The sequence below is a fragment of the Lampetra planeri genome, chromosome 23, assembly GCF_965212315.1.
Source record: "Lampetra planeri chromosome 23, kcLamPlan1.2.h2, whole genome shotgun sequence".
In the NCBI taxonomy this organism is placed as follows: Eukaryota; Metazoa; Chordata; class Hyperoartia; order Petromyzontiformes; family Petromyzontidae; genus Lampetra; species Lampetra planeri.
The window spans coordinates 10,900,136-10,927,737 of NC_136129.1; the positions used below are offsets into that span (position 1 = coordinate 10,900,136).

Genomic DNA, 27,602 nt, shown 5'->3' on the forward strand with positions numbered 1-27,602 from the left:
AGCGCAGGGTAACCGTCTCCGATCGCCTCCCCCCACCACCACCGCTTTTGCTGCGTAGGAGCTAATGCAAAATGAAACATCGCAGGACGGGCCAGACCCCGAGACACGGAGACACGGGGCGAGGCACCGGGGACACACTGAGACACGCAGGGGTGAGACACTGAGACACGCAGGGGTGAGACACTGAGGCACCACACAGAGGTGAGACACCGGGGAGACACGAGGACGCATGCCCGCGCCACGTTGTTCTTTGTAGATAGCATCGGCTGCACGATTCTTCCAACCCTCTTGAGGTTGTTAAGTCAGCGCTTATTTATAGAGGCATAAAACATTTGACAACTTTATTTCTGATGGGTTTTGCGGAGTCGCCGCACGAGTTGGCGAGCTCGCTATACTATTCGGTTTGCGCGGTCACAACGGATTCACTCTGCAGTCCACAGCCCAACACGGCCCAAGTCCACAACGTGCGGTGATCGTGAAAACAGCCGTCAACCCCCACGCCACCAAGGAGTCTCCTATCCGGAACGGCTGAGAGCTTCAAGTCGGCCGGGCGCAGTGGCAGTGCGCACGCCGTGACCCAGACCGGCGCTTTGGGGCGAGCGTTGGTGGATCACGCACAGATTTGTGAAGCCACCCAAACCCGCTCGGCTGCGAGGTGGCCAGGAGATGGCAATGGCAGGACAGCAAATGGGTTCGTCAACCGTCTGTGTTGAGCTTTGGGCGCAATCCAATCCCGTGGGCGGTGGGTGGAGGATCTTTCTCTTGTTAATTTGGAACGAAGACAAATGCTTCTTTCAAAAGGAATTGGCCAAACATCCCGACAGAGTCCTAAAGTTCGGGTTTTATCGGTTAGATTAAAGGACATGATTGTTTATGCTGTAATTATTTAGGAAGATTGCGCATAAATACTGCACATCCGACTTAATACTCATGACCAAATCACCAGGGAACGTTCCCGATCTCGTCAGATGTCGAAAGCTAAGCGGAGTTGAGCCTGGATGGTGCTTGGATGGGCGACGACCGTGCACAACAAGTTGTTGTAGGTGACGGGCAACTTTTGTGAGCAGCAGAGGGCAGTTTTGCAAACAACCATATTGTTGTACGGTACTGCCCGTCAATGCACCCACTGCTGCGCCTCACCAACTCGCAGTAACCAGCGCGAAGTACGGCAAAGTAGCTCCCACACCCACCACGGCGTGGGGAGGGCAAGGGGAGGGCAAGGGGAGGGCCTCAGCCAGTAGTGGATTGACACCAGGAGCTGTGCAAGGGGGGTTGATTACAGCCATCGCGGTGGTGATAAGGTGATGTCGCACCGGGCATGTTGCGGCTGATTCATTATAATGCGGGTGGTCTTAACAACGGTGGTGACAGTGATGTTCGATTATGAGTATGTTGTTGATTGGTGACGGTGATTATGCTTGCTGCTGCTACTGACTGATGTCTAATGACACGGTGATGGAGGATGTTGAACAATGATGTTCAACGTGGAAGGACGATCATGACATTTACTAACGATGCTGATGTATCATGTCAATAATGTTTGCGGTGCTGGATGGTGATGACCTTGCGGTGGCGCTGTAATACAATGAAATTGTACTCCCGAGTCCCGACCAAATCACCCATCACAGATTTGCCCCCCCCCCCATATATGGAAGTAAATTGGGCGTGGCGTTAGCCGATGGGGGTGTCTTTGCACATAAAAGGTTTTATTTTGGTGTTTCTACCGTGCTGCTTCTACCACCGCCGGGCGACTCAAATGCAGCAAGTTGGCACAGTAGGGGGCAGAGCTCATGGTGCATCTACCGGTCATCTCAGTCAACTCATGGCACCTGCTGGGTCTGTCCTGAGACCTCCTGCACCTAGCCTGGCACAGTAGCGGTCACAGCTGGTGGTGCATCTACCGGTCATCTCAGTCAACCCATTGCACCTGCTGGGTCTGTCCCGTGACCTGCACCTAGCCTGGCACAGTAGGGGGCAGAGCTGATGGTGCATCTACCGGTCATCTCAGTCAACCCATGGCACCTGCTGGGTCTGTCCTGAGACCTCCTGCACCTAACCTGGCACAGTAGGGGTCACAGCTGGTGGTGCATCTACCGGTCATCTCAGTCAACCCATGGCACCTGCTGGGTCTGTCCGTGACCTGGCCTGGCACAGGGGCCGTGGTGACATCACCGTCACTAAGTGGCGAATGGCGGGGATTGGTGTTGGTGGATGGTCTTGTGGATCGTGAATCGCGGTTCTTGTATCAATTCCGCTCAGTCCATCCGGCACCCAGCTCTAAGTCAATCTGGTAGCGATCTTGAAAATTGACGATTTATTATTATTATTATTAAATTATATTACACGGTTGACAGATACATAACGGCATTGATGTCCGATTTGTACGTAACTTTTTATATTAGTTTATTCATATAGTCGATCAAAGTGCTTTATGTTGCTGTTTACAAATGTCATTCTTTAATGCTTAGCAATCTATGCTATGCCAATGTCCGATTTTATAATAGCCGCGATTCAGTGTATAATATTCCTTCTTAGAACTGACTCTGAGTGTCCGATATCGTATTAAACTTCACGGAGTGAGTGCAAACAAGACCATTACATCCTGACGTCCGACTTCATGTTAAACTTGATTCTGAGTGTCAGATTTTGTGTTAAACTTTATTCAGTGAATACATACAAAACCATGACATTCCTATGTCCTGCATATTTAACTTGATTCTGAGTGTAAGGTTTTGTGTTAAGCTTAATTCGGCGAGTGCAAGCAATGACACACAGACTGAGACGTGAGTAGCGCCTCAAATGGTGCCACACGCACGCAGAGAAACAGAACCACAAAGCCGCCACACGCATCAGGCGTAACGTCAGAACTTCTCTAACGCCTATGGCCCGACGCAGTCCTGACACACACACAGTCCACCGAGTCCGTGTCTGCACGGCACATCTGCTCCGCTCAACTCCGGCTGGCAGCGGTCTCGTGCGAGGGTAGAGAGGGGTGGGCTGGAACGCGGCTCGTGCCCGGGGTGGTGAGGCTGCCCCCTGGTGGGGAGCCGCAGTAGCCCAACTCTGTCTCTCTCCCCAGAACAACAATCGGATGCAGCACCAACGCTTTGCAACAAACCTTGTTTCCTCCCTTAACGTCGGAAATCTTCCTTTTAAAAAATGTCTTGAAACAGAAGATTCGTGCTGGATACAGTCACATTTGCAAATGTGACTGTAACTTGTATCATTACACGTGTATCGATAGTTGCATGTGTTTGTGCCATTGTATTGAATGACTCCTGCTGCGTGGTGTTATCTTGGTGCGGGCTGGGACTGTTTTGTTGATTGTTCTGCCTTTCCCAAGCTTGACCAATAGGACTTGTATAGTTAATGCATGTACAGTATTTATATTTAGTGACTTGCTGAACATCTTATATATTTTGCACTCCTTTAGTTGTTTATATTGTTTGCTGTTGACTTCTGTGAAATAAGAGCTTCATCGCTCATCGGATTCCTTCAGCCGAAATACAGATTCAGATCGTCATTGTAAGCGGCACTCATCTGCACTACCAATTCCATAGGGCCTTTATCCGCACTACCAATTCCATAGAGCCTCTATCCAAACTACCAATTCCACAAAGCCTCTATCCGAACTACCAATTACACAGGGCCTCTATCCGCACTACCAATTCCACAGAGCCTCTATCCGCACTACCAATTCCACAGGGCCTCTATCCGCACTACAAATTCCAGTGTTGGACAAAGAACACGTGACCAGAGCTGACATTATATTTCCCAATGCGCTTCCGCGACCGCCAACGCCCTCGTCTCAATTGGTTGGCTGCCGCTGTCACGTGACGCTCCGGATGGCACCCAATCACGTCAGTCTATCGTTGCCTATGCGCTCTACGAAATCAAATCGCTAAGAGTTTTCACGTGATCAATCAACCGCGGGGCCACGTGACCAGCGCGGGCAATCAACGAGCACGTGACTAATTAGGATCACGTGACTAATGAGGAGCACGTGACCAATCGGAAGCAGGGGACCTCGAAAGTGCGCGGTGATTAATTCGGAGCAAGTTGCCCTCGCGAGGAGCGCGCGGCTGACCAATCAGGAGCGCGCGGACCCCCCGCGGCAGCGCGCGCGGGGATGGAGGCGGAGTTCACGCGACGCGCGCGCGAGCGCCGCTTCCTGGGCCTGGATGAGCGTGCGTGACCACCACCACAACCACCACCACCACCATAGCTCGCAACCACCACCACGCTGCGTGACCACCACCACAACCACCACCACCACCACGCTGCGTGACCACCACCACAACCACCACCACCACGCTGCGTGACCACCACCACAACCACCACCACCACCATAGCTCGCAACCACCACCACCACGCTGCGTGACCACCACCACAACCACCACCACCACCATAGCTCGCAACCACCACCACCACCACGCTGCGTGACCACCACCACAACCACCACCACCACCACCATAGCTCGCAACCACCACCACCACGCTGCGTGACCACCACCACAACCACCACCACCACCACGCTGCGTGACCACCACCACAACCACCACCACCACGCTGCGTGACCACCACCACAACCACCACCACCACCATAGCTCGCAACCACCACCACCACGCTGCGTGACCACCACCACAACCACCACCACCACCATAGCTCGCAACCACCACCACCACCACGCTGCGTGACCACCACCACAACCACCACCACCACCATAGCTCGCAACCACCACCACCACGCTGCGTGACCACCACCACCACCACCACCACCATAGCTCGCAACCACCACCACCACGCTGCGTGACCACCACCACAACCACCACCACCACCATAGCTCGCAACCACCACCACCACGCTGCGTGACCACCACCACAACCACCACCACCACGCTGCGTGACCACCACCACAACCACCACCACCACCATAGCTCGCAACCACCACCACCACGCTGCGTGACCACCACCACAACCACCACCACCACCATAGCTCGCAACCACCACCACCACCACGCTGCGTGACCACCACCACAACCACCACCACCACCATAGCTCGCAACCACCACCACCACGCTGCGTGACCACCACCACAACCACCACCACCACCATAGCTCGCAACCACCACCACCACGCTGCGTGACCACCACCACAACCACCACCACCACCATAGCTCGCAACCACCACCACCACGCTGCGTGACCACCACCACAACCACCACCACCACCATAGCTCGCAACCACCACCACCACGCTGCGTGACCACCACCACAACCACCACCACCACCATAGCTCGCAACCACCACCACGCTGCGTGACCACCACCACAACCACCACCACCACCATAGCTCGCAACCACCACCACCACGCTGCGTGACCACCACCACAACCACCACCACCACCATAGCTCGCAACCACCACCACCACCACGCTGCGTGACCACCACCACAACCACCACCACCACCATAGCTCGCAACCACCACCACCACGCTGCGTGACCACCACCACAACCACCACCACCACCATAGCTCGCAACCACCACCACCACGCTGCGTGACCACCACCACAACCACCACCACCACCATAGCTCGCAACCACCACCACCACGCTGCGTGACCACCACCACAACCACCACCACCACCATAGCTCGCAACCACCACCACCACGCTGCGTGACCACCACCACAACCACCACCACCACCATAGCTCGCAACCACCACCACCACGCTGCGTGACCACCACCACAACCACCACCACCACCATAGCTCGCAACCACCACCACCACCACGCTGCGTGACCACCACCACAACCACCACCACCACCATAGCTCGCAACCACCACCACCACGCTGCGTGACCACCACCACCACCATAGCTCGCAACCACCACCACCACGCTGCGTGACCACCACCACAACCACCACCACCACCATAGCTCGCAACCACCACCACCACGCTGCGTGACCACCACCACAACCACCACCACCACCACGCTGCGTGACCACCACCACAACCACCACCACCACCATAGCTCGCAACCACCACCACCACGCTGCGTGACCACCACCACAACCACCACCACCACCATAGCTCGCAACCACCACCACCACCACCACCACCATAGCTCGCAACCACCACCACCACGCTGCGTGACCACCACCACAACCACCACCACCACCATAGCTCGCAACCACCACCACCACGCTGCGTGACCACCACCACAACCACCACCACCACCATAGCTCGCAACCACCACCACCACGCTGCGTGACCACCACCACAACCACCACCACCACCATAGCTCGCAACCACCACCACCACGCTGCGTGACCACCACCACAACCACCACCACCACCATAGCTCGCAACCACCACCACCACGCTGCGTGACCACCACCACAACCACCACCACCACCATAGCTCGCAACCACCACCACCACGCTGCGTGACCACCACCACAACCACCACCACCACCATAGCTCGCAACCACCACCACCACGCTGCGTGACCACCACCACCACCACAACCACCACCACCACCATAGCTCGCAACCACCACCACCACGCTGCGTGACCACCACCACAACCACCACCACCACCATAGCTCGCAACCACCACCACCACGCTGCGTGACCACCACCACAACCACCACCACCACCATAGCTCGCAACCACCACCACCACGCTGCGTGACCACCACCACAACCACCACCACCACCATAGCTCGCAACCACCACCACCACGCTGCGTGACCACCACCACAACCACCACCACCACCATAGCTCGCAACCACCACCACCACGCTGCGTGACCACCACCACAACCACCACCACCACCATAGCTCGCAACCACCACCACCACGCTGCGTGACCACCACCACAACCACCACCACCACCATAGCTCGCAACCACCACCACCACGCTGCGTGACCACCACCACAACCACCACCACCACCACCATAGCTCGCAACCACCACCACGCTGCGTGACCACCACCACAACCACCACCACCACCATAGCTCGCAACCACCACCACCACGCTGCGTGACCACCACCACAACCACCACCACCACCATAGCTCGCAACCACCACCACCACGCTGCGTGACCACCACCACAACCACCACCACCACCATAGCTCGCAACCACCACCACCACGCTGCGTGACCACCACCACAACCACCACCACCACCATAGCTCGCAACCACCACCACCACGCTGCGTGACCACCACCACAACCACCACCACCACCATAGCTCGCAACCACCACCACCACGCTGCGTGACCACCACCACAACCACCACCACCACCATAGCTCGCAACCACCACCACCACGCTGCGTGACCACCACCACAACCACCACCACCACCATAGCTCGCAACCACCACCACGCTGCGTGACCACAACCACCACCACCACCACCATAGCTCGCAACCACCACCACCACGCTGCGTGACCACCACCACAACCACCACCACCATAGCTCGCAACCACCACCACCACGCTGCGTGACCACCACCACAACCACCACCACCATAGCTCGCAACCACCACCACCACGCTGCGTGACCACCACCACAACCACCACCACCATAGCTCGCAACCACCACCACCACGCTGCGTGACCACAACCACCACCACCATAGCTCGCAACCACCACCACCACGCTGCGTGACCACCACCACAACCACCACCATAGCTCGCAACCACCACCACCACGCTGCGTGACCACAACCACCACCACGCTGCGTGACCACCACCACAACCACCACCACCATAGCTCGCAACCACCACCACCACGCTGCGTGACCACAACCACCACCACCACCATAGCTCGCAACCACCACCACCACGCTGCGTGACCACCACCACAACCACCACCACCATAGCTCGCAACCACCACCACCACGCTGCGTGACCACCACCACAACCACCACCATAGCTCGCAACCACCACCACCACGCTGCGTGACCACAACCACCACCACGCTGCGTGACCACCACCACAACCACCACCACCATAGCTCGCAACCACCACCACCACGCTGCGTGACCACAACCACCACCACCACCATAGCTCGCAACCACCACCACCACGCTGCGTGACCACCACCACAACCACCACCACCATAGCTCGCAACCACCACCACCACGCTGCGTGACCACCACCACCACCACCACCATAGCTCGCAACCACCACCACCACGCTGCGTGACCACCACCACAACCACCACTATAGCTCGCAACCACCACCACCACGCTGCGTGACCACAACCACCACCACCACCATAGCTCGCAACCACCACCACCACGCTGCGTGACCACCACCACAACCACCACCATAGCTCGCAACCACCACCACCACGCTGCGTGACCACAACCACCACCACGCTGCGTGACCACCACCACAACCACCACCACCATAGCTCGCAACCACCACCACCACGCTGCGTGACCACAACCACCACCACGCTGCGTGACCACCACCACAACCACCACCACCACCATAGCTCGCAACCACCACCACGCTGCGTGACCACCACCACAACCACCACCACCACCATAGCTCGCAACCACCACCACCACGCTGCGTGACCACCACCACAACCACCACCACCACCATAGCTCGCAACCACCACCACCACGCTGCGTGACCACCACCACAACCACCACCACCACCATAGCTCGCAACCACCACCACCACGCTGCGTGACCACCACCACAACCACCACCACCACCACAGCTCGCAACCACCACCACGCTGCGTGACCACCACCACAACCACCACCACCATAGCTCGCAACCACCACCACGCTGCGTGACCACCACCACCATAGCTCGCAACCACCACCACCACGCTGCGTGACCACAACCACCACCACGCTGCGTGACCACCACCACAACAACCACCACCACCATAGCTCGCAACCACCACCACGCTGCGTGACCACCACCACAACCACCACCACCACAGCTCACAACCACCACCAGGCTGCGTGACCGTGACCTCGCGTGCCTGGACGTGCGAGCACGGCAGAGATGTGACGGCGCCTCATCGTCCGCGCAGCACACCGACAGCAATTAACAAAACAATCAGACATCGTCTCCACATCTCCTAATAAAAATGTGTTTCTCACGTCCTATCAGCCGCACTAGCGTCATTGTTTAATTTCTCGTCATTGCCAAGTAATGTTCCAAGACTCGCTCCTTACCGAGGTTAGCGTCACGTCTTTGTATGTGCTCACTAGACACCTGACACACCATTGTATCAGTAATGTAACCGTTGCCACCGTCTGTATCCCTACCCTCGCCCATATCTCTCATCCTTGCCCCTCGCCCTGCGCCTCATCCTCACCCTGCCCAATCCCGACCCCTGTGATCCTGAACCTGCCCCTCTCCCTGCCCTTATAATTCTCTGACCCTGCCCTCTCACACTGCCCCTCACGGCCTGCCCTGCCCTTTTTCCTCCCGTCTGCCCCGACGCCCCGCAGGCGAGTGGCAGGGCAGCTTCTTGTTTGTGCAGGGCGCCGACCCCCAGCTGGGGCTGATGAAGGAGTGGGAGTCGGGGGTGGTGAGCGCGGCGGGTGGGGACGAGTGGGCCGAGGAGCTGCGTCTCGCGCGTGCCGCCGTGGCCGCCGTCAACCGCATGCGGCCACGGCCACGCTTCCTCGTGCTGTGCGGCGACCTCGTGCACGCCATGCCTGGTGAGGACGGCCTCGCCCGCACGCTCGCCGCATTCTCCCACACACTAACCACACAAACACCTCGCCTGCACGCGCAACACACCTCAACAAGCTCACAACATGCCACGTGCACCCACGTACTAATGACACTCGATCACCACGCACTCTGCGCACACGCACACTTCCTCCACGCACAAACCCCACTCGCTGCACCCACATATTCTACGTACAAACGCACTCACCACACACGGTGCTAGCACCCTCCCCGGCGTTGGAGACAACTCCAGCTACTGATGGAGCTACTGCTGCCACGACCGTGTCCACGCCAGCGTTAGCCCCGTGCACCACTGCCGCACGCACGCACAGACGGACGTGATGCTCGCAGACCGGTGCACCGCCTGAGGCTCAGACGGCTGAACTCATGCAGCTGTAATGAGAGAACGCAGCTCACTCGGGGACAGGCTGCTCGTTCGATTGCACCACAAACGTTTAAAAGTGCCCCAGCTGTCCTGGCAGAGTAATTAACTAGACTCTGTGTCGGCCGCGTCTACTTACCCCCATCGGTCGCGACGTCTGTCATCGTTGCCTCTCCCCATGGCCCCACATGGCACCGTCATTGTGGGGTCGAACGCTGGCAACCGTCAAATCGGTCACCGTCAACTTGGAAACGAGACTGCCATCAGAAAAGGCACAAATGGCAACGATTGCAATCAACACGCAGATGATTAAATCACCCCTAACCCTTTCACCTTTCCTATCTGCACGACGCGTCGCGTGGCGCAGGGCAAGCGAACCGCGCGGCACAGGAGGAGGATCTGCGAGCCGCCCTGTGCGAGCTGGACCCCGCCATCCCGCTCGTGCTGCTGCCGGGCAACCACGACATCGGCAACGCCCCCACGGCCGCCACGGTGGAGGCTTACCGCCGCTCCTGGGGGGACGACTATTTCGCGTTCTGGGCGGGTGGCGCGCGCTTCCTTGTGCTCAACTCGCAGCTCTTCGTGGACGCGTCGCTCTGCCCCGAGCTGGCGGAGGAGCAGGAGCGCTGGCTCGAAGAGCAGCTCGAGAGCTACAAGGTGAAGAGCCGTCCACCCTCTCCCCTCGCCACCACCCGCCGGCCCCGGGGAGAGGGCGCCCGGGTGGGCGGCGGGCTTCCGCCCGCACTTGGCCCCCACCGCGATCGCCGGATGGTGCCGGCGACGCGGGTCTGTCGGACGTCTCCCGACTGTGCGGCAGGTGCCGCTGCGTTGGCTCGCGTGCTGGGGTGCTGTGATTGGGGTGTTGTTGGCGTTGGGGTGTTGCCCTGCGCGTTTGTCACGTTGTGTCCTCGCGTGTCGCCACGTGGCTGCCCCTTGTGTCTGCAGGCGGAGGGGCCGCGGGGGCCGCTCGTCATCCTGCAGCACACGCCGCTCTTCCTCGTCGCGCCCGACGAGGACGACGACTACTTCAACGTGGAGCGCCGTGCGCGACGGCGCCTCCTGGACAAGTTCAGCGCTGCCGGTGACCGCCACCTCACTCTCCCAACCAGACCCACACACGGTTGTTGAATCGGGTTTTTTATGTTCGTGCAGTGAAGCGTACGCCAGCCGCGACCTCTGGGCGGTGACGTGGCCTGGCGCTAGCACGTTCGCCACTTGGAATCCAGAAGGCCACCCTGGTTATCCTGCGGATGTCAACCGTGAGGCTGTACGCGCGCCCTCTGTTGCACAGTGGACATTACAGTACCCCGATTTCGTTAGAAACGAGCAGGCCGATGTGCAGCGGCATCACGGTCCAAATTCGAACTATTACTCCCAATTTACTCAATTGGGATTACACGCAGAAATCACCACCCCCTACTGGAAGGCTCATGCCCGCTCAGGCCAGGTGCTGAATCACCTCGAGCCAGGACGGCTACCACTGGGGCTGCCGTTTGAATGCGTGAAATCTTCTTTTCGTGTCCGTCCACCAAAGTCGGTGTCCTTCGAACGGCGATCGCATCTCGGCGCTCGCGGGTCGCCTGCTGCAAGATCCTGCACAGTGCAGTGCCCTTTCTCCAGCAGTGGGCAGAGCAACAGGTGTCACACGGTCCTCTCCGCCTCTCGCTACCGTAGTCGCAGCAGCTCTCTGGTTGTGTACTGCCAAGTGGCCGGGTTGGGTGCCAAGTTGGTTCGGTCATCCACGTGGTCCACCCCGCGAATTTACCTGTGGAGAGTTGTCCACTCACCTCGATGCCCACGCTGATCTCGGCACCGATGCGTCCGAGTTGCTCCCGCCACGTCTCCTTGCAGGAGTGTCGTTCAGTGCCCGTGTTGTTGCGAGGAAGCTCCTTGACTTCAGCTGTGCGGGTGTGTCGAGGGTGTCTGCTGTCTCCGCTTTGTGCGAGATGTGATGTAAGCTCGTTGTGTGTGAAGCGCTCCGAGACGCCCCGGCGTGTAATGGCGCTCGAGCCAAAGAAATCGTTATTGCAGGTGAAGAAGCTGGAGGCTGACCGGCGCTCACCTGTGTCACCCGCGTCGTGTCGCCACACGCAGGTGTCTGCGCCGTGTTCACCGGCCACTACCACCGCAACGCGGGAGGGCGCTGCGGCGCCGTCGAGGTGGTGGTCTCCTCTGCCATCGGCTGCCAGATAGGCAGCGACGTGTCGGGTCTCCGTGTCGTCACGGTAACCGAGGCTGGCGTGCGACACCGATATTACGGGATGGACCAGGTCCCGGAACGCGTCGAGCTTGACGTGGAGCAGTGACCCTCGCGGAAAAACAACCGGGCGCGGCGCCTGATTAGCACAGGGTGGCGGCCGCTGCTGCTGCAGCTGCTCACAATAGATTTTTTTAACTGAGAAAAGCATATGGCCTTCGTAAAGCTGGGTCATCGAGCTGTAACTCGGGTGTCGGGTGTGCGTGTTGAACATGGATTTAGGAATGACGGGATGGATGGGGGGGGGGCAGTGGGGAGGGAAGTGGTGGGGCAAAGAGTGGGGGTGCGAAGCTGTTGCCAATAAAGCGCCCGTGTCATTTGGGAGTGGATGCGTCATGGGCCCTGCTTGAGATTCAGCGCGCGCGCAGGCCGCGCCGGGACATGAGCACACAGCTCACTTGTATTTAGGTCGTTTTAATGTTTAATCACGTATACGCCGTGGTTACATTGTAAACAAAAACACCAGGGATTATATTACACGCGGTCTCGCTGCGCTACCCGGGAAGCCACGTATTGCTTTGCCTCGACACCGCTCGCACCTCTGTCCTCTTCATTTCCGGCTCGCCAGAAATTGTTTCTGTAACCATTATGGAAATTACGCCACCCCTAGACCCTGCAGTCGAGGCGAATCGGTCAGCGACAAAATGCAGCGTTCCCCACGGCCGTGTCGGGCCCAGGGTCCGCTTGCCTCGCCGGGCCTGCTGTTCACACAGACGCACGGCTGGAATGTTTTTAGCGAGTAGTATTAGCTTGGAATGGACAAAAATTCCAACATTTTCTATGTAATTTCACTAGTGTATGACTGTAATTATAAATATATGGAAGCGTGGACATCACACGGTCTTACAAAATACCCACTGAAGTTGTGTACACATTACGAGTGCGTTCCATAAAAAGCTTACGTATGTATGATTACACAATCACAGGGCTCATGCACATTTCGAATTGTAGACGAGAGTTATTAATATTAACATTACAACGTCAAAAAACTATTGGGTTGTAGTGGTGGGGAATGCAGCTGTGCTTACCACCGACACAGGGGCCCACACGGCCCAGGCCCCCACTGCGTGGACGCGGGTAAATTGGGAGGCTTGGGGCGGCACGTATCGTGTTGATCGACAAATAGTATCTGCAACACCTGGGGGGCCGAATATTAAACCAGAGTATGGCGCGTGCGGCGGCCCCCAGCCACCGCACGTGCACAAGCAGCCCTTGTATCAGCGCTGCCGAGGGGGCGCCTGCCTACGGCAAGCGGGGACGGGCGAAGGAGGAGAACTGACACTGTGAGAACGAGCCCAACGATGGGGGCGAGAGTTGCACCGACTCCTCCATGCAGGAGACTTTGGCAGGAGAGGGGAGCGCTACTGGTCACGTTGGGTTTGGAGGGCCCACTGCCCAGGCTGCGGCCTACACCTTGGTTTGCTCCAGCCTGCTCGTGAAGTTCACTCAGCACGGCCTCCTCTTGATTTGAAGTTTAATATGCACGACACGGTGGTTTGTTGTGGGGGCAGATGGCCCAGTTAGGGCCGAGACTCGAGGATTTCCATGTGGTACAGGAACAGAAAGTGCCGGGATTGGATCCCCAGACCGGTAAATCATAGAAAAACCTCTGGAACCAAATACCGACATATCTCATTGAAAACTAATACACTGACGGAGAAGCCGTAGGAAACTCAAATACTAATGAAAACCCCAAAGGAAAATCCAGCGAATTATGGAAAAGGCAAGAAATGTGAGGAAAATCCTAAAATAGTCGGAAAACCCACAGAGTATAAACCCACTGGCACACTCGGCCGCTAACATCGACGTGTGGCTGCTGCGGACACCTGGACTCCACGTCCGAGTCGTTATTGCTAATGTTATTGCAGCGTCCCCATCAAGTGCCACGATTCATTACGTCTAGGGAGAGCGACGACCGCTCAAGCTCCTTCTCACCTTTGTCCAAAAAGGACAAGCGGTTGAATTGGACGCACGCGAGCGCGAGCGATGGATATAAAATGATGACGATCTCGGAGAAAGTCACGGTAACATCAACTTTTCTTCTTTGCCACCAAAGACGACGCGTGTGATTCAAATCCAGTGCTGGCTGTGATTGTGGCCTGGGCTAGTTGGGCACGTGCAGCCCCTGCGGGGCCCAGAGATGCATCGTGCACAACGCAGCGCGCGTCCACGACCGACGGTGCGGCCCGCGGACCGGCCTCGTGGGTTCGGCCCGGGGTTGCCACGGTGGCCCCCAGGTGTCTCGTTCCGCCTACCGTTCCCTCGACAAAGATGAACAAGGTCGCGAAGGACGCGCGACACACGTCGCCGCGCACACCCCGCTCATCCGAACCACGACCGCGAACATGTAAACTGTGTACGAATCACGACACACAACCCGGGGACACACGCCGCGCTCCATGGCAATCCACAACCTCTGCTCCGCGCGGGACTCTGCGGGGAGCAACCAGGGCAGCCAGGGTCACTGTGAGGCCGCACACCCTCGCCCGCAGGGACATGGGGCCGGGGCAGTGGGGCCATCAGCAGCACCGTTACACGCGCCGCTCGCACGCGAACCCGCACAGCGCACGCCACGGTGGGAGACTGCAGGGGCCCATCGGCAGGACCGTGGGGCAACTTGCATTCGCCTTGCAGACGAGACGCGGTCTGCGCCATTCACACCGTCACCTCGGTCTTGCTGAGCGTCGTCTGCGAGGGTCTGAGCGTGGTCTGCTGGCGCTGGTGATGGCGGCCGCTCCCGCTGCCGCTCGTCGGGATCCTGTCGAGGGTACTGTGGTAGCGCAGGGGCCCAGGCCAGGTGTCCTGCTGGGACAGCTGCCCCCGCACCCCGGGGCCCCCAGGACCCTGCTGCTGCTGCTGCCCCCGCGTGTGGTGGTGCTGGAGGGTGTGGTGCTGCTGCTGCTGCTGCTGCTGCTGATGGTGCTGTGGCTGGTGATGCTCGTGTTGGTGATGTTCATGCTGGCTCTGGTGCTGGCTCTGTTGGTGCTGCGGCGGCGGCTGGTGCTGGTGGTGGTGGTGGAGCGGGTGGTGGTGGTGGTGCTGCTGCTGGTGCAGCGCCTGGGAGCCCGAGCGCGACACGGAGTCCCCTTCGCCGCGGGGGAGGGAGCGCTCCCTGGCGGGGCTCGCCCACGCGCCGGGGTGCGAGTGCATCTTGGTCATGCGGCTCTTGGCCCCTGCCAGCTCGTCCTCGTCCCCGCGGCCGCCCCCCTTGCCACTCGCCTCGCTCGCCTGGCGCGACGTGCTCGCTCTGACGGGGCTGGCAGAGCGCAGGGGCAGGGAGGTTGGCGGCCCCGCGTCAGAGGAGAAGTGAATCTTCCCCACGTGATCCAGGAGCCCGGACTTCTCTGCAATAGCACGGACACGGGGGGCAGGGTGAGGGGGGCGAGGCCGCTAATGAGAGACACCCAGATGGACCCCAGTCAGCATTGGTGGATTCATCATCCATCCCCACGTTGAAACCGACGAAAATTGCTGTGAAGTGGATTTATATTCAAGAATCAATTTCCAAAATTTCACATTTGAGCATCTCTACCACTCTGTCACGTCCAAATAAAATCTCGACACGAGGTAATTCCTCCCCTCCACAAACCATTTTGGGTGATGTCTACATCCGTGTATTTCATCCAGCGAGTTCCATCTCAAATTCTGTCCAGAATTCGATGGATCTCCCCACCGATCTTATCTCCCGCTCACTCCCATAGCCACTCTCCAACATCACTTCAAACACCAAGTCCATCGTTCTCGCCACCATCGCACCCATCACTTTGTGACTCCCTCCCTAGGCCACCTCCTAGATCCAAAATCTCCTTCAGCCCCACCACACATCTCTCCACCGCTCTGCTGACCCCCCCCATTCTGTCACCTGATTCCAGCTTCAGAGACCCACCAATCCTCCCGTCGAGCAAACATCCCGACACCCGCGCTCCCCAACCGTCTTGTCCTCACCGCCGTGCTGCCATCCACTCAAACCCAGCTCCGTGTTGCTTCCCTGCGCGTTGGGGACGGAGCGCCGGGCCAGCAGAGGGAGCCATGGGCACGTGGACCCAAATCTTTGGGAAGGGCATCCTCACCAATTCGTTTCGGAAGGGAGGGATGTCGGCCTCCCTCCGCCTGATTGGCTGCCTCGTAGGTGGGCGGGGCTTCCGAGGCCAGGTGCGGCTGTGAATGAAAGATGGTCTTGAGCTGGGACTGATCTAGGAATGAAGAGAGGACGGAGAAAACACAGTGAATCAGTCACGGGGAACACGGTGAATCGGTCACGATAAATACAGTGAATCGGTCACAAGGAACACGAACAGTCAGTCACGGTGAATCAGTCACGGGAAAGATGAATCAGCCACGAGGTACGTTGCAAATCAGTCATGAGGAATTAGTCACGTGCATGGTGAATGTGTGCATGGTGAGTGTCCGTGGCGTGGTGAGCATGGTGCGTGGCGTACGTGGTGAGTATGGTGAGTGAGCGTGGTGAGTGTACCCAGGCTGGGCCTCGCTCCGTGCATGAACCCGGCCTCCATGGAGGAGGCCCGGGGGGGCTGCATGGAGGGGAACCCCGGGGTGGAGCCGCTGTCCGTGGGCAGCGCCAGTCCACTCTCTTGGCGTGCAGACACGTCCAGCAGCCTGGGCGAGGGGGCAGGGGAAATAGTGGGGAGCAGGGGTGAGAGAGAGGAGAGAGAGTGAGGGGAGGGCATGGGAGAAAGGGAGGGGGGCAGGGTAGGGGGGCATGAGAGCGGCGGGTGAAAGGGAGGGCAGGGGAGAGTGGGGGCATGGGAGAGCGGTGTGGGGCAGGAGAGAGAGGGGGCAGGAGAAAGGGGGGGCAGGAGAGAGGGGGGGCAGGAGAGAGGGGGGGCAGGAGAGGGGGGGGGCAGGCTGACTCCTTTCCTCCAGCTGCGGACGAGGCGCGGATCGGGGAGTGCAATGGGGACGATCACCCCCCCCCCCGTCACTCACCATTCACCTCGTCACATCACCCTCGCTCACCCCATCACATTCACCTGCCTCACCCCATCACATCTCACTCACCCCTCACCCTGCAGCCCCGGTGCCTCACACGGGGACGGGTTGAGTCATTGGGACCATTCCCCAGGTAGCATCACAACATAGGCGCGCGCTGATTGCTGTCCGCATGCACTGCAGTGGACGCACACAGACACGCTGGGCCAAAGATCCCCCGTGTAGCCTACACAGGCAAGTGTTGTTTGCGAGCACCTATGAAGACCAATAGACTGCACAGGAGGATGGGGTAGCCAGCACCGCGCTCGGCAGCCTTTGTCTCCCGATGGTGTTGATGTTTACACACCGCACCAGACACTCATCTTCGTCGTTGATGTTGGCCGTGATCGGGAATGGAACTGAGAGATATTCACACTCACACAGCATCTGCAATTTGGCAGTGGCCTCGCTCCGTCGAATCAGTCGAGCGGCATTCTCTTTTCATCAGCTGCGCAACGCTGTGTGGAAGCTGCCTGGCCTGTCCGCACATTTATGCCCTCCCTTCTCTATGCATGCGAAACGTGGTGCCCTTTAAAGGAACATACTTCAGGCTGGCCTGCCTACGATCCATCCGGAGTTTAACCAGCCTGGATTATATGAGGAGCGCAAGGATTCTCGAAAGCTCTGGACACATTCCCGTCTATGAGTTTCTCAGGCAGGCGAGGCTGCGTTGGCTGGGTAATGGAGCACGCCAGCCCAGCCACCGCATGCCCAAGCAGCTGCTGCTGTTTGGCCAGATCAGAGCTCGGCAACCTGCTGCTCCAGAGCCGCATGCGGCTCTTTAAAGACTGCTTCGTGACGTTATTCATATTCATTGGGGCTCTTGAAATATTGAGTTCTTACCGAATTGGACATTTTTTATTTTCTTGTTATTTTGGTTGCCGACCCCTGGGCCAGATAGGGGAGGGGGAGAGGAGATCGAATGATGTGCTCAGGAAGGACGTGGAGCTGATTGGACTTGCAGATGTCTGGTTCCAGCGGCTTTAAGATCGACCTTTGTGGAGGAGGATCGTGAAGGACGTTACTGGGCAGTTGGAGGCAGTCGCTCTCCAACAATAATGGACAGAGTAACGACGCTCACAACAACTAACGTAGCGTCAGGCGGCTAAAACGCAGAAAGTTCGCACATACGGGAGCACAAGTGATGCATCTGCCAGTCATTTGAGTCAACCCATGGCACCTGGGTCTGCCCCGTGATCTTACAGCGAGCCTTCTACCCCTCACGTGGCCTCAACGTGCACCTAGCCTGGCACAAGCATCGTGGAGACGTCAATGCCTCTTAGTGGCGAAGGGCAGCTATTGTAGGTGTGTGTACACGTGTGAGTGTGTGTGCACGTGGGGAGCAGTGGTGTAGTGGTTAGCGCGCTGTGCTCGAACTCGCTCAGTCTACACAAATGACGTATATCTGAACTGGTCCTGGGCCTCTCTTATGGCGACTCCGCCTCAAATGAGTACCTGGTGCGGTGTGTAAACTTCGCCACTAGGGAGACAAAGGCGGTCGGGCGTGATGTTGGCCATCCACCCCCTCGTGTGCCGTGCCGACTTTCATAGGTGCTCGCTCACATCTCTTGTTCCTACAGCCTGCGGCTACACGGGCTCTTGGTGCGCACGGTGAGCGGAGCGGTTCGCGCGCTGCGCCACGACTCCCGCTCACGGTCAACACCAGTGACGATTATCTGAACCGGTCCTGGGTCATCTCTCAATCTCGACTCAACCTCAAATGAGTACCTGCTACGGTGTGTAAACATCGTTATTAGGGAGACAAAGGCGGCCGGGCGTGGTGCTGGCCACCCACCCCCTCGTGTACCGTGCCAGACTTCATAGGCGCTGGCTAAAAGCACAAGGGAGATTGTTGTCTTTGTGTGTACACGTATGTGTGTGTACACGTGTGTGTGTGTGTGCACGTGTGTGTGTACACGTGTGTGTGTACACGTGTGTGTGTACACGTATGTGTGTGCGCGCACGTGGTGAAGAGAGTGAGTGTAACATGCGACTCCTGGCATCGGAGTCTCGCAGATGAAACACGGAGCCTTCATCCATAATCATCCTCAACCACAGAATAGCGACAATAACCACAACAACCGCAACCTCCGCAACCACCGCAATAATAAGCACAACGACCACACCAAAGAAACGACAAAAAGCCACGAACCCAACCACAACCGTCCGCTCCTGAGCGGCCGTGCTCCCCGGCACCGGGAGAGGAGCTCGCGAACCACGTCTCGCTTTGTGCACGAGGCGCGTCGTCCAAACCCAAACAGAACCCCAAACGCTTCGGACACACCCCCAATCCCCACACATAGAAGCCCCGAGCCCTCCACACAGACACCCAAGCGCCCCTACGGGCCCCCTCCCGTGTGGTCCCGTCTCCTACCTGCAGTGTCCGCCCGGCTCCCCAGGGGGCTGTGCGGGCAGCAGCCCCCCCGCGGGCTTGTAGAGGCCGACCTTGGTGAAGATGCCCGCCAGCAGCATGAAGGCGACGATGCCGCACACCGAGTACACCACCATGTGCGTCTTGTCGCGCGTCGGGCCGAAGGGCCCCACGACGTCTGGGGGCCCCGTGGAGTCGTTGGCGAGGCGCGGGGTCTCGTTCTTGACGCACTGCGTCTGGTTGAGGCGCGCGCTCGGCTCCTTGCAGCAGTAGCGGAACCCACACGAGCCGCAGCAGATGAAGAAGGGGTGCTTCTGGCACACGAACGGGGGGTCGAACTGGCCCATCACGTCGTAGTAGCCGCGGCACTGCTCCGGCGTCTGCTCGTGCGACGGTTCGGGCGGCGGCGACGGCTCCGCCGTGGCCCCGGGGGGCCTCGTGGCCGAAGCGGCGCCCCCACTGGCGGCCCACGCGCTGGGCCCCCTCGCCGCCGCGACCCCCAAAAGCAGCGGGACGAGGCGGACGAGGAGCCAGCGCGACCCTCGCATGGCGCCACGAACTCCTCTCCCCCACCCTCGATCACCCCCACCCCCCCTCGAGTGGGGGGGCGGGGTGGGGAGAGACCCTGGTCCTGAAAACGCTGACCCTCAGTGACCCCCTCCCTTGTCTCGGTTGTCGTCGCGCTCCCCTCCTCGTTCTCCTCCTCGTCGTGACCCCGTTTGGTGGTCACCGAGGCTGTGGGGGTTCTCGGGAGGTCAATGTCAGGTGGAGGGGGGTCCTCGACGGTCACGGACCGGACCTCTGGGTCCCTCCGCTCAGCGCCCTCTATCCGGCGTCGTCGTCGGGGGAAGAGCGGCTACTGCTCGACGTCCTCCTCGTTCTCCTCCTCGTCGTCTTCCTCCTAACGAACGAACGCGCGAAATCCCAGTTCCTCCGCCCGAACCCCGCTCGGGTCCCCGTCGCAGGGTCCCAAGTTGCTGGGGTCCCCCCCGGATCGTCCCGCTGTGATGAGTGCGACGCCGCGCTCCTTACCTCGCGGCCCTGAGCGGCGCGGGCAGCCGAGACGCGGGTGCCCCCCCCCTCCTCCTCCTCCGGCGCGTGAACTCGAGGAGCGCAGCAGCAGCAGCAGCGCGGAGGCAGCGCGCGCAGAGCGAGCGGCTCCCCGTGGCCACTCGAGGCGCGGGGAGACGGGACGAGTCTCGTGGAGATGGAGCCGAGTTTGGAGCGCGACGCGGAGCTGCAAAGCGCAGGAATGAACTGGTGAGATATCGAAAAAATAAACTACGGTTCTGTGGAGGAGTGACCTCGTGAGATACGGAGAATATAAATTATGATGATGTGAATAAAGGTGTGTCATGGCAAAATCCGGTTATCCTGGGCGTGTGCTCGTCCATAGAAGGATGTATGGAACAAGAATCGAGGGAACAGCGATTCCGTCCACAGAAGCAATTGGGACCAAGGTCGACCCCGTGCTATTTGCCATGCTCGCTCGACCCTTTGCTCAAACCCACGCGTAAAGACGGCACCATCCACGTGGAGATGGAGCCGAGGCGCTCCCCGTGGAGATGGAGCCGAGTTTGCGGCGCGCGCGGGATGAATGGACGCGCGGCTGCTGCGTGCGGCGCTCTCCGCGAGTGGAGCGGAGGTGGGGGCGGCGCCTGCCGAGCGGGGTCCGCGATGCTGAATTGGGGGGGAGGACGAGGGGGGAGGTGGAGGGGGGAGGAGGGGGGAGGTGGAGGGGGGAGGAGGGGGGAGGGGCCTCGCGAGCGGCGCGCTCGGCCCCGCCCCTCGGCTTCACCGCCGCGCTTGGAGGCAGTGCAGATCTGTGTACATTTCTCATTGTGGGGGGCAGATCTCACGGTGTGTGTTTGTGGGGGGAGGGGGGGGGGGTGCTGATCTGATCCTATTGTGGGGGGTAGGGTCACTTGCGGGGCTTATGCTTGCTCGGAGCACGTTTTGTTGGCTCTGAATCGGTGTCTTTGTTGCTCGTGACAATTGAAGGAACGAGAGGCGCAGAGTGGCCGCGGGCTCGAGACGCGTCGACACAAACCGCGCGCCGCACTGGACGCTCACGTCTCCCCCCCCCCCCATACACGAGGCGCGCACAAAGCCTGCTGCACGGGCACCCTAACGCGCACACAACAACCGCTATTCGCCACTAAGTGGCGGTGACGTCACCACGACGCTTGTGCCAGGCCATGTGCACCTTGAGGCCACGTGAAGTGTCGAACGCCCGCTGGCAGGAGGTCACGGGGCAGACCCAGGTGCCACGGGTCGACTGACCGAGATGACCGAGACGACTGGCTGATGCACCACCTGTGTCCCCTACTGTACCAACTTGCTGTGCTTTAGCCACCCGACGCTCCGCTCGTTGTTATGAGCGTCGCTCCTCCGCCCTCCGTTGTTGTTGGAGGGCGACTGCCTCCAACTGCCCAGTAGGGTCCTTCACGAGCCTCCTCCACAGAGGCCGATCTTGACCCCGCTGGTACCAGTCATCGGCAAGTCCACTCAGCTCCACATCCTCCTGTACCATATCACTCCATCTCTTCTCTAGCCCGTGCCGCTCCCGTTTCGCCCACACACAGCCTGCTGCACGGGCACCGTAACGCGCACACAGCCTGCTGCACGGGCACCGCAACGCGCACACAGCCTGCTGCACGGGCACCGCAACGCGCACACAGCCTGCTGCACGGGCACCGTAACGCACACACAGCCTGCTGCACGGGCACCGTAACGCGCGCGCACGGAGGGACACTGCTGCACAACAGCCGAGCTTCCGAGCTTGTGTGTGGCTCGGACAGCTGTTGAAGGGGGGCGGCAGTGTCGGATCACAGGCGGAGGGGGCAATCGCGCCCCTGCCCCCCTTCATCTTGAGACCCTAAACATCTGCACTGTATTGATGCTTGTGTACATGTGTACATGTGCGCTGAACTAGTTTCGCACCGTACGTCGCCATCAGTGATCATCGGAGGTGCGTGGGGAGGACAACAAACTAAACACCAAAAGGTGAATGTGTACATGCTTTTCTTACAAATGTAGGGGCCCTGTCTTTTTAAAGGTTTTACTTTTCTGGACCGCCTCTTGCCGCACCGCAACGGAAGCTGTGGGATCGAGAGGCGGCCCGGGGCGCGTGGCAGCGCTCCTGGAAGACTCGAGCCGGTCTTGAACAGTACCAAGCACCGAGGCCCGAAGGGAGATGCGGCAATCAGCGTGCTTACCACGACCGCCCGCTATGAGATATGGGTCAGAAGCACGCGGTCATTCGCAGAACACGTGGAGCAAAAACTGTAAAGAAGCACGGAGAGAGGAGAGGCGGACGCTTGGAATCACAACGAGAGGCAGAAAGAGGAGATTAGAGGACGTCCGTCATGTTCAGTGCGCAAATAAATAAATAAAGCGTCGAGAAGTGTGGGTTGGGCCTGCAGGAAGCGCCATGGCTCGGAAGGGCGATGGTCGAGAATAATAACGGGGCGGCAGCCAAGGAATGAAACGCGGCATTCGAGAGGTCATCCACGAGGAAATGGAGCGATCACACCAGATGCGCCTATTACACACACACACTACAAGATCAATACCCATGTATTTGTACTTGGGTGTCTCTGCTCGGATTTGTAATCGCGTCGTTGCTGCACTTTCACGTTATTTATTTTGTCGTGTTGGTGACCCTCAGGTCACTCTTGCAAATGAGACTTTCCCCTTGTCTCTCGAGTTCCCACCTTGTTACGCAAATGAAACTTGAAACACGAGATCTCGCGTGGCTCCGAGCAGCGTTTACCACGGGGCCAAGCAGCAGCAGCAGCGACCGAATGAAAACATCTTAGCCAGGCGGTGGTTCCTCCACATGCGGCCTGTCGGCCAGCACTGTGGAGGAAACATAAGCGAGGGTTGGTGGATCACCACACGAATGTCACGAAACTCCCTTCCCTGTGGGCGTTGAGGTACCAGAGCCTGGCTCTGCCAGGAGAATGCGGCACGGCAAAGTGTGGACTCCACTCGTTCCATCTGTACAGGGTAGAATGACGCCCACTCGCACGAGGGGATTTTCTCCGGGTGCTCTGGTTTTCTTCCACATCTAAACATCCATTACTTGGCTGTTGACAGCTTCATATATAGAGGACCACAGAGCTTGGCTGCTGCTCCTATCTGTGGTTCCTCATCCTCCTCATTGAGCCTCTGAGTCGTCCTCTCTTTCAGAGTGACGAGCGAACGCTGTGCGGCGGCGGTGCAGCGTTTATAAGTCGACAACATTGTTATTATTCTGAAGCAAACCGCGGGACAGCGATAAAGCAACCCAGGCTCTGATCGCCATGAGACAAAGATCTCTGTATTGTGCTGATAGCGAGCACCCATGGAGGCCGGCACGGCACACCACGCCCTGTGTGCCGTCTTTGTCTCCCGAGTGGCGATGTTTACACGCCGCACCAGGTTCTCATTTGAGCCCGAGTTGACCTGGTGGGGGGTTCAGGCCCAGTTCAGATATTTGTCACCGATGTTGGCAGTTTATCAACCTCGAGTCGCCGGGTTCGTAGAGCAGCAGCGCTAACCACTGCACCACCGCTCCCCACACACGCGCACATCGCGGTGTGTATGGACGTACACAAGCACACTGCTGCAGGTGTTCACACACACACCACTCGGTCCCGTCCCCAGGCTCTATCGCCACGTCTACCCCGAACCAGTTCCCGTCCAATACAATCGCCGCCCCTAATCACTCCGCCACTCGCGGCATAGCAACTGTGCGCAGTCGCCATGGGAACCGCCTCCTCCTTCAGTGCTGGGTACCACGGAGCCCCGCCCCTACCCCCTCCCCAACAAGCTGGTGGTGATGCTCCTCCGAGATTGCTCACTCCGAGTGGTGGTGGGGGGGGGGGCAAGGTCCAGGGACGAGGCAATGGGGGGAACGGCGGTCGAGGCGCTGGCTTCTCTTGTGAGAATCCACGGCCATCAGGTCGTGGGGTGGCCTCGCTTTATTTCATGAAAACTCAGCAGTTGTAAAATCTGTCCCATTGCCAACGTTCCAGTCATTTGAACACCTCGCATTACCTTGGAGGCCAACTTGTACCCAGCCGGTATTGCTAATATTGTTCAATCACCCTCCAAGGTGAATTTCCACATTCCTTGCAGAGTTCTCTGGGTTCGTCTCGGTGGTGTGTGCTCGTTTTGAACATAATTGGTGACTTCAATATTCATGTTGATACACCATCCAAACCCCATGTGAGGGATTTTTTGGCCTCCCTTGATTCTTTTGGTTTCATCCAGCATGTCAAACAGGTAACGCAATCTGGTGGACATACTTTAGATTTGGTTTGTTCTCTTGGGCTTTCACTCTCAGAACTGTCATGGATCCAGGAATCTCAGACCACTCTTTGATATATCCTTGTCCCTTCCTGGTCCTTCTATTAAACATCGAATTTCAGTTTGCAAAATAACATCGATCACCCCGGCCTCCCTCACAGATGCCCTATCGAGTTCTCCACTAGCTGATGAGTGCGAACTTCCCGTTGAAGAATCTGCTCAAATATATAACTCTGTTCTGTCAGAGATCCTGGATCATTTGGCTCCCCTCTGAACCCGTTTTATATCTTCCCATCGTCCTTCGCCATGGTACACTGCAAAATTGAGATCGCAAAAAACTACCGTAAAGCAGAACGTGCTTGGAGAAAGTCCGGCCTCACTATTCATCATCAAATATTTAAAGAACTTTATACTTACCATAACAACAGTGTCTTGGCTAAATTCTCCGACATTGCTGGTTGCATTGCAAATAGTGATAACAATCCTCGGGCCTTATTTACCTGTGTCAGTAAACGTTTGAATAAGGAAACAAATGTAATCTCCCACTCCTCCGCTGCTTTCTGTTCGGTCCAAATTAATGCCTCTTCTCTCTGTTCTCTCTCTTTCCTAATTGCCTCCAGCTCAGTTCGAGGGCACAATTGAGAAACTCATCTCTCTATTTGCCGTCTCTCGACCTACCAACTGTCCACTGGATCCCTTCCCTTCAAAGCTGTTACGGGACCATTCCGCTATTCTGAGGCCATTTTCCTTCAGCCTTCTCAACAGGTCCCTCAAAACCAGCACCGTTCCTGACAATTTTAAGATGGCTTCGGTCGCCCCACTTTTAAAAAATCCGAGTCTTGATCCCAAATTTCCAGAAAAATTTCGCCCAATATCCAACCTTACGTATGTCTAACATTCTGGAACGAGCTATGGTCACTCTTTTACATCAGCATCTGCTGGCCTCAAACGATCAATTTGACCACTTTCAATCGGGGTTCAGACCTGCGGAAAGCACCGAAACTGTTCTGGTAAGGGTGGGCATTGATTTACTTTTTTCAGCATATAAAGGCTGTGTCAGCCTCCTCATTCTGCTAGATCTAAGTGCGGCATTTGATTCCATTGATCACAGGGTTCTCCTTGAGCGACTGGAAGATTCAATGGGGATTTCTGGCATAGCTTTGCTGTGGTTCCACTCTTACTTCAATAATCGTAGATACTTGGTTACAAGGGATGGCTTCAAGTCGCCAATTAGATCCTTTATCTATGGTGTTCCGCAAGGATCTGAGCTTGGCCCATCACTTTTTAGCATCCACATGGCACAATTGAGTATTCTGCTCCAACATCTTGGTTAATCCTACCATTGCTATGCAGACGATACTCAAATGTATATCCGGTTAGGAACAGACTATGCAACAGCAGCTTCTGCGCTATCTGCATCACCAGCAGATGTGAATTCATGGTTATGCCAACACTTTTGCGACTAAATGCCGACAAGCCATATTCATCAGCTCCCCTCTGGATCTTTCTAAAATTGGTTCGCCTCATTTGTTGATGGTCACGATGTCAGTCCCACACGGAAGGTCAGAAACATCGGTGTTCAGTTTGACCAGTCATTCTACTTTGAGGTACATATATCTAAGATGGTTAAAGTATCCTTTTTCCACCTAATAAATATTACCAGAATGCATCACTTCCTGTCACCTGCTGACTTGGAGAGCCTGGTCCATGCTTTTGTGTTATCCCGACTCGACTACTGCAACGCCTCACTGGTTGGGATACCGAGCAAAGCACTGAGCAGACTCCAGCTTGTTCAGAATGCAGCTGCTAGATTGCTTACACCACGTACACCATTAACGTGAGTACATTACACCAGTCCTCTTATGCTTTCATTGGCTATCAGTCAAAATTCGAGTGAATTTTAAGATACTGCTATTAACCTGTAAGGCTTTAAAAGGGCTCACCCTGCATTACTTGCCGGAACTAATACATTTATATATTCCATCAAGGTCCTTAAGATCTCCTGTTCTACAACTGCTCAGCACTCCCAGGTCGAGGTTGTGCTCTTTTTGGTGATCGGGCTTTTGTTAGCGTGGTACCCAAGCTATGGAATGCTTTGCCACTTGAAATCAGGAAATCAAAAGTCGGTAGATATATTTAAGTCTGCTTTGAAAACCCATCTCTTTAAAGTGGTCTTCCCTCTTTAGTTTGGTCGTTGCCCTGGTTCTTTTTCTTTCCTGCTTTCCACGCAGTGCACATTGGGATCCTAGGATGTAATGCGCGTTGTGAATTTGAATTAGTATTAATGCCTCGTGTGTCCGTGGAAGAATGCAGCCCGTGGAGTCACCAAAACACCAGAGATTACATTGCACACCGTCTCGCTGCGCTGCCCGGGAAGCGCGTCATGTTTGCCTCGACACCGCTCGCACCTCTGTCCTCTTCATTTCCGGCTCGCCAGAAATTGTTTCTGTAACCCTAATTATGGCAATTACGCCACCCCTAGACCCTGCAGTCGAGGCGAATCGGTCAGCGACAAATTGGCAGCGTTCCCCACGGCCGTGTCGGGCCCAGGGTCCGCTTGCCTCGCCGGGCCTGCTGTTCACACAGACGCACGGCTGGAAT

At 57.7% G+C, this 27,602-nt stretch overlaps 2 protein-coding genes across 3 annotated transcripts; one reads left to right on the top strand and one right to left on the bottom strand.

The window, feature by feature from the left end:
- The first annotated feature begins 3,887 nt into the window (after positions 1-3,887).
- Positions 3,888-13,200, top strand: CPPED1 (calcineurin like phosphoesterase domain containing 1). 2 transcript variants are annotated; one of them, XM_078605263.1, is made up of 5 exons: positions 3,888-4,187; positions 9,482-9,694; positions 10,457-10,746; positions 11,035-11,170; positions 12,184-13,200. In XM_078605263.1, the coding sequence occupies exons 1-5, from the start codon at positions 4,130-4,132 to the stop codon at positions 12,393-12,395; spliced, it is 909 nt and encodes a 302-aa protein (XP_078461389.1). In that variant the 5' UTR covers positions 3,888-4,129; the 3' UTR covers positions 12,396-13,200. The 2 variants fall into 2 exon arrangements, with proteins under 2 accessions (XP_078461389.1, XP_078461390.1); XM_078605264.1 differs by lacking the exon at positions 3,888-4,187 and adding an exon at positions 7,286-9,206.
- A 5,232-nt stretch (positions 13,201-18,432) lies between these two features.
- LOC144726543 (protein shisa-9-like) lies at positions 18,433-20,938 on the bottom strand. Its single transcript, XM_078605337.1, has 3 exons — positions 19,710-20,938; positions 19,499-19,560; positions 18,433-18,440 (listed from the first exon to the last, which is right to left on the bottom strand). The coding sequence occupies exons 1-3, from the start codon at positions 20,252-20,254 to the stop codon at positions 18,433-18,435; spliced, it is 615 nt and encodes a 204-aa protein (XP_078461463.1). The 5' UTR covers positions 20,255-20,938.
- Positions 20,939-27,602: the final 6,664 nt, after the last annotated feature.

What these genes read in the sequence shown, in the direction of transcription:
- CPPED1 (XM_078605263.1), top strand. Translation starts at nt 4,130, where the DNA reads ATGGAGGCGGAGTTCACGCGACGCGCGCGCGAGCGCCGCTTCCTGGGC. An exon ending in CTTCCTGGGCCTGGATGAGC is followed by an intron (nt 4,188 to 9,481) that starts GTGCGTGACCAC and finishes GACGCCCCGCAG; the next exon opens with GCGAGTGGCAGGGCAGCTTC. An exon ending in CCTCGTGCACGCCATGCCTG is followed by an intron (nt 9,695 to 10,456) that starts GTGAGGACGGCC and finishes CGCGTGGCGCAG; the next exon opens with GGCAAGCGAACCGCGCGGCA.
- LOC144726543 (XM_078605337.1), bottom strand. Translation starts at nt 20,254, where the DNA reads ATGCGAGGGTCGCGCTGGCTCCTCGTCCGCCTCGTCCCGCTGCTTTTG. An exon ending in GAGCCGGGCGGACACTGCAG is followed by an intron (nt 19,561 to 19,709) that starts GTAGGAGACGGG and finishes TCGTGCACAAAG; the next exon opens with CGAGACGTGGTTCGCGAGCT.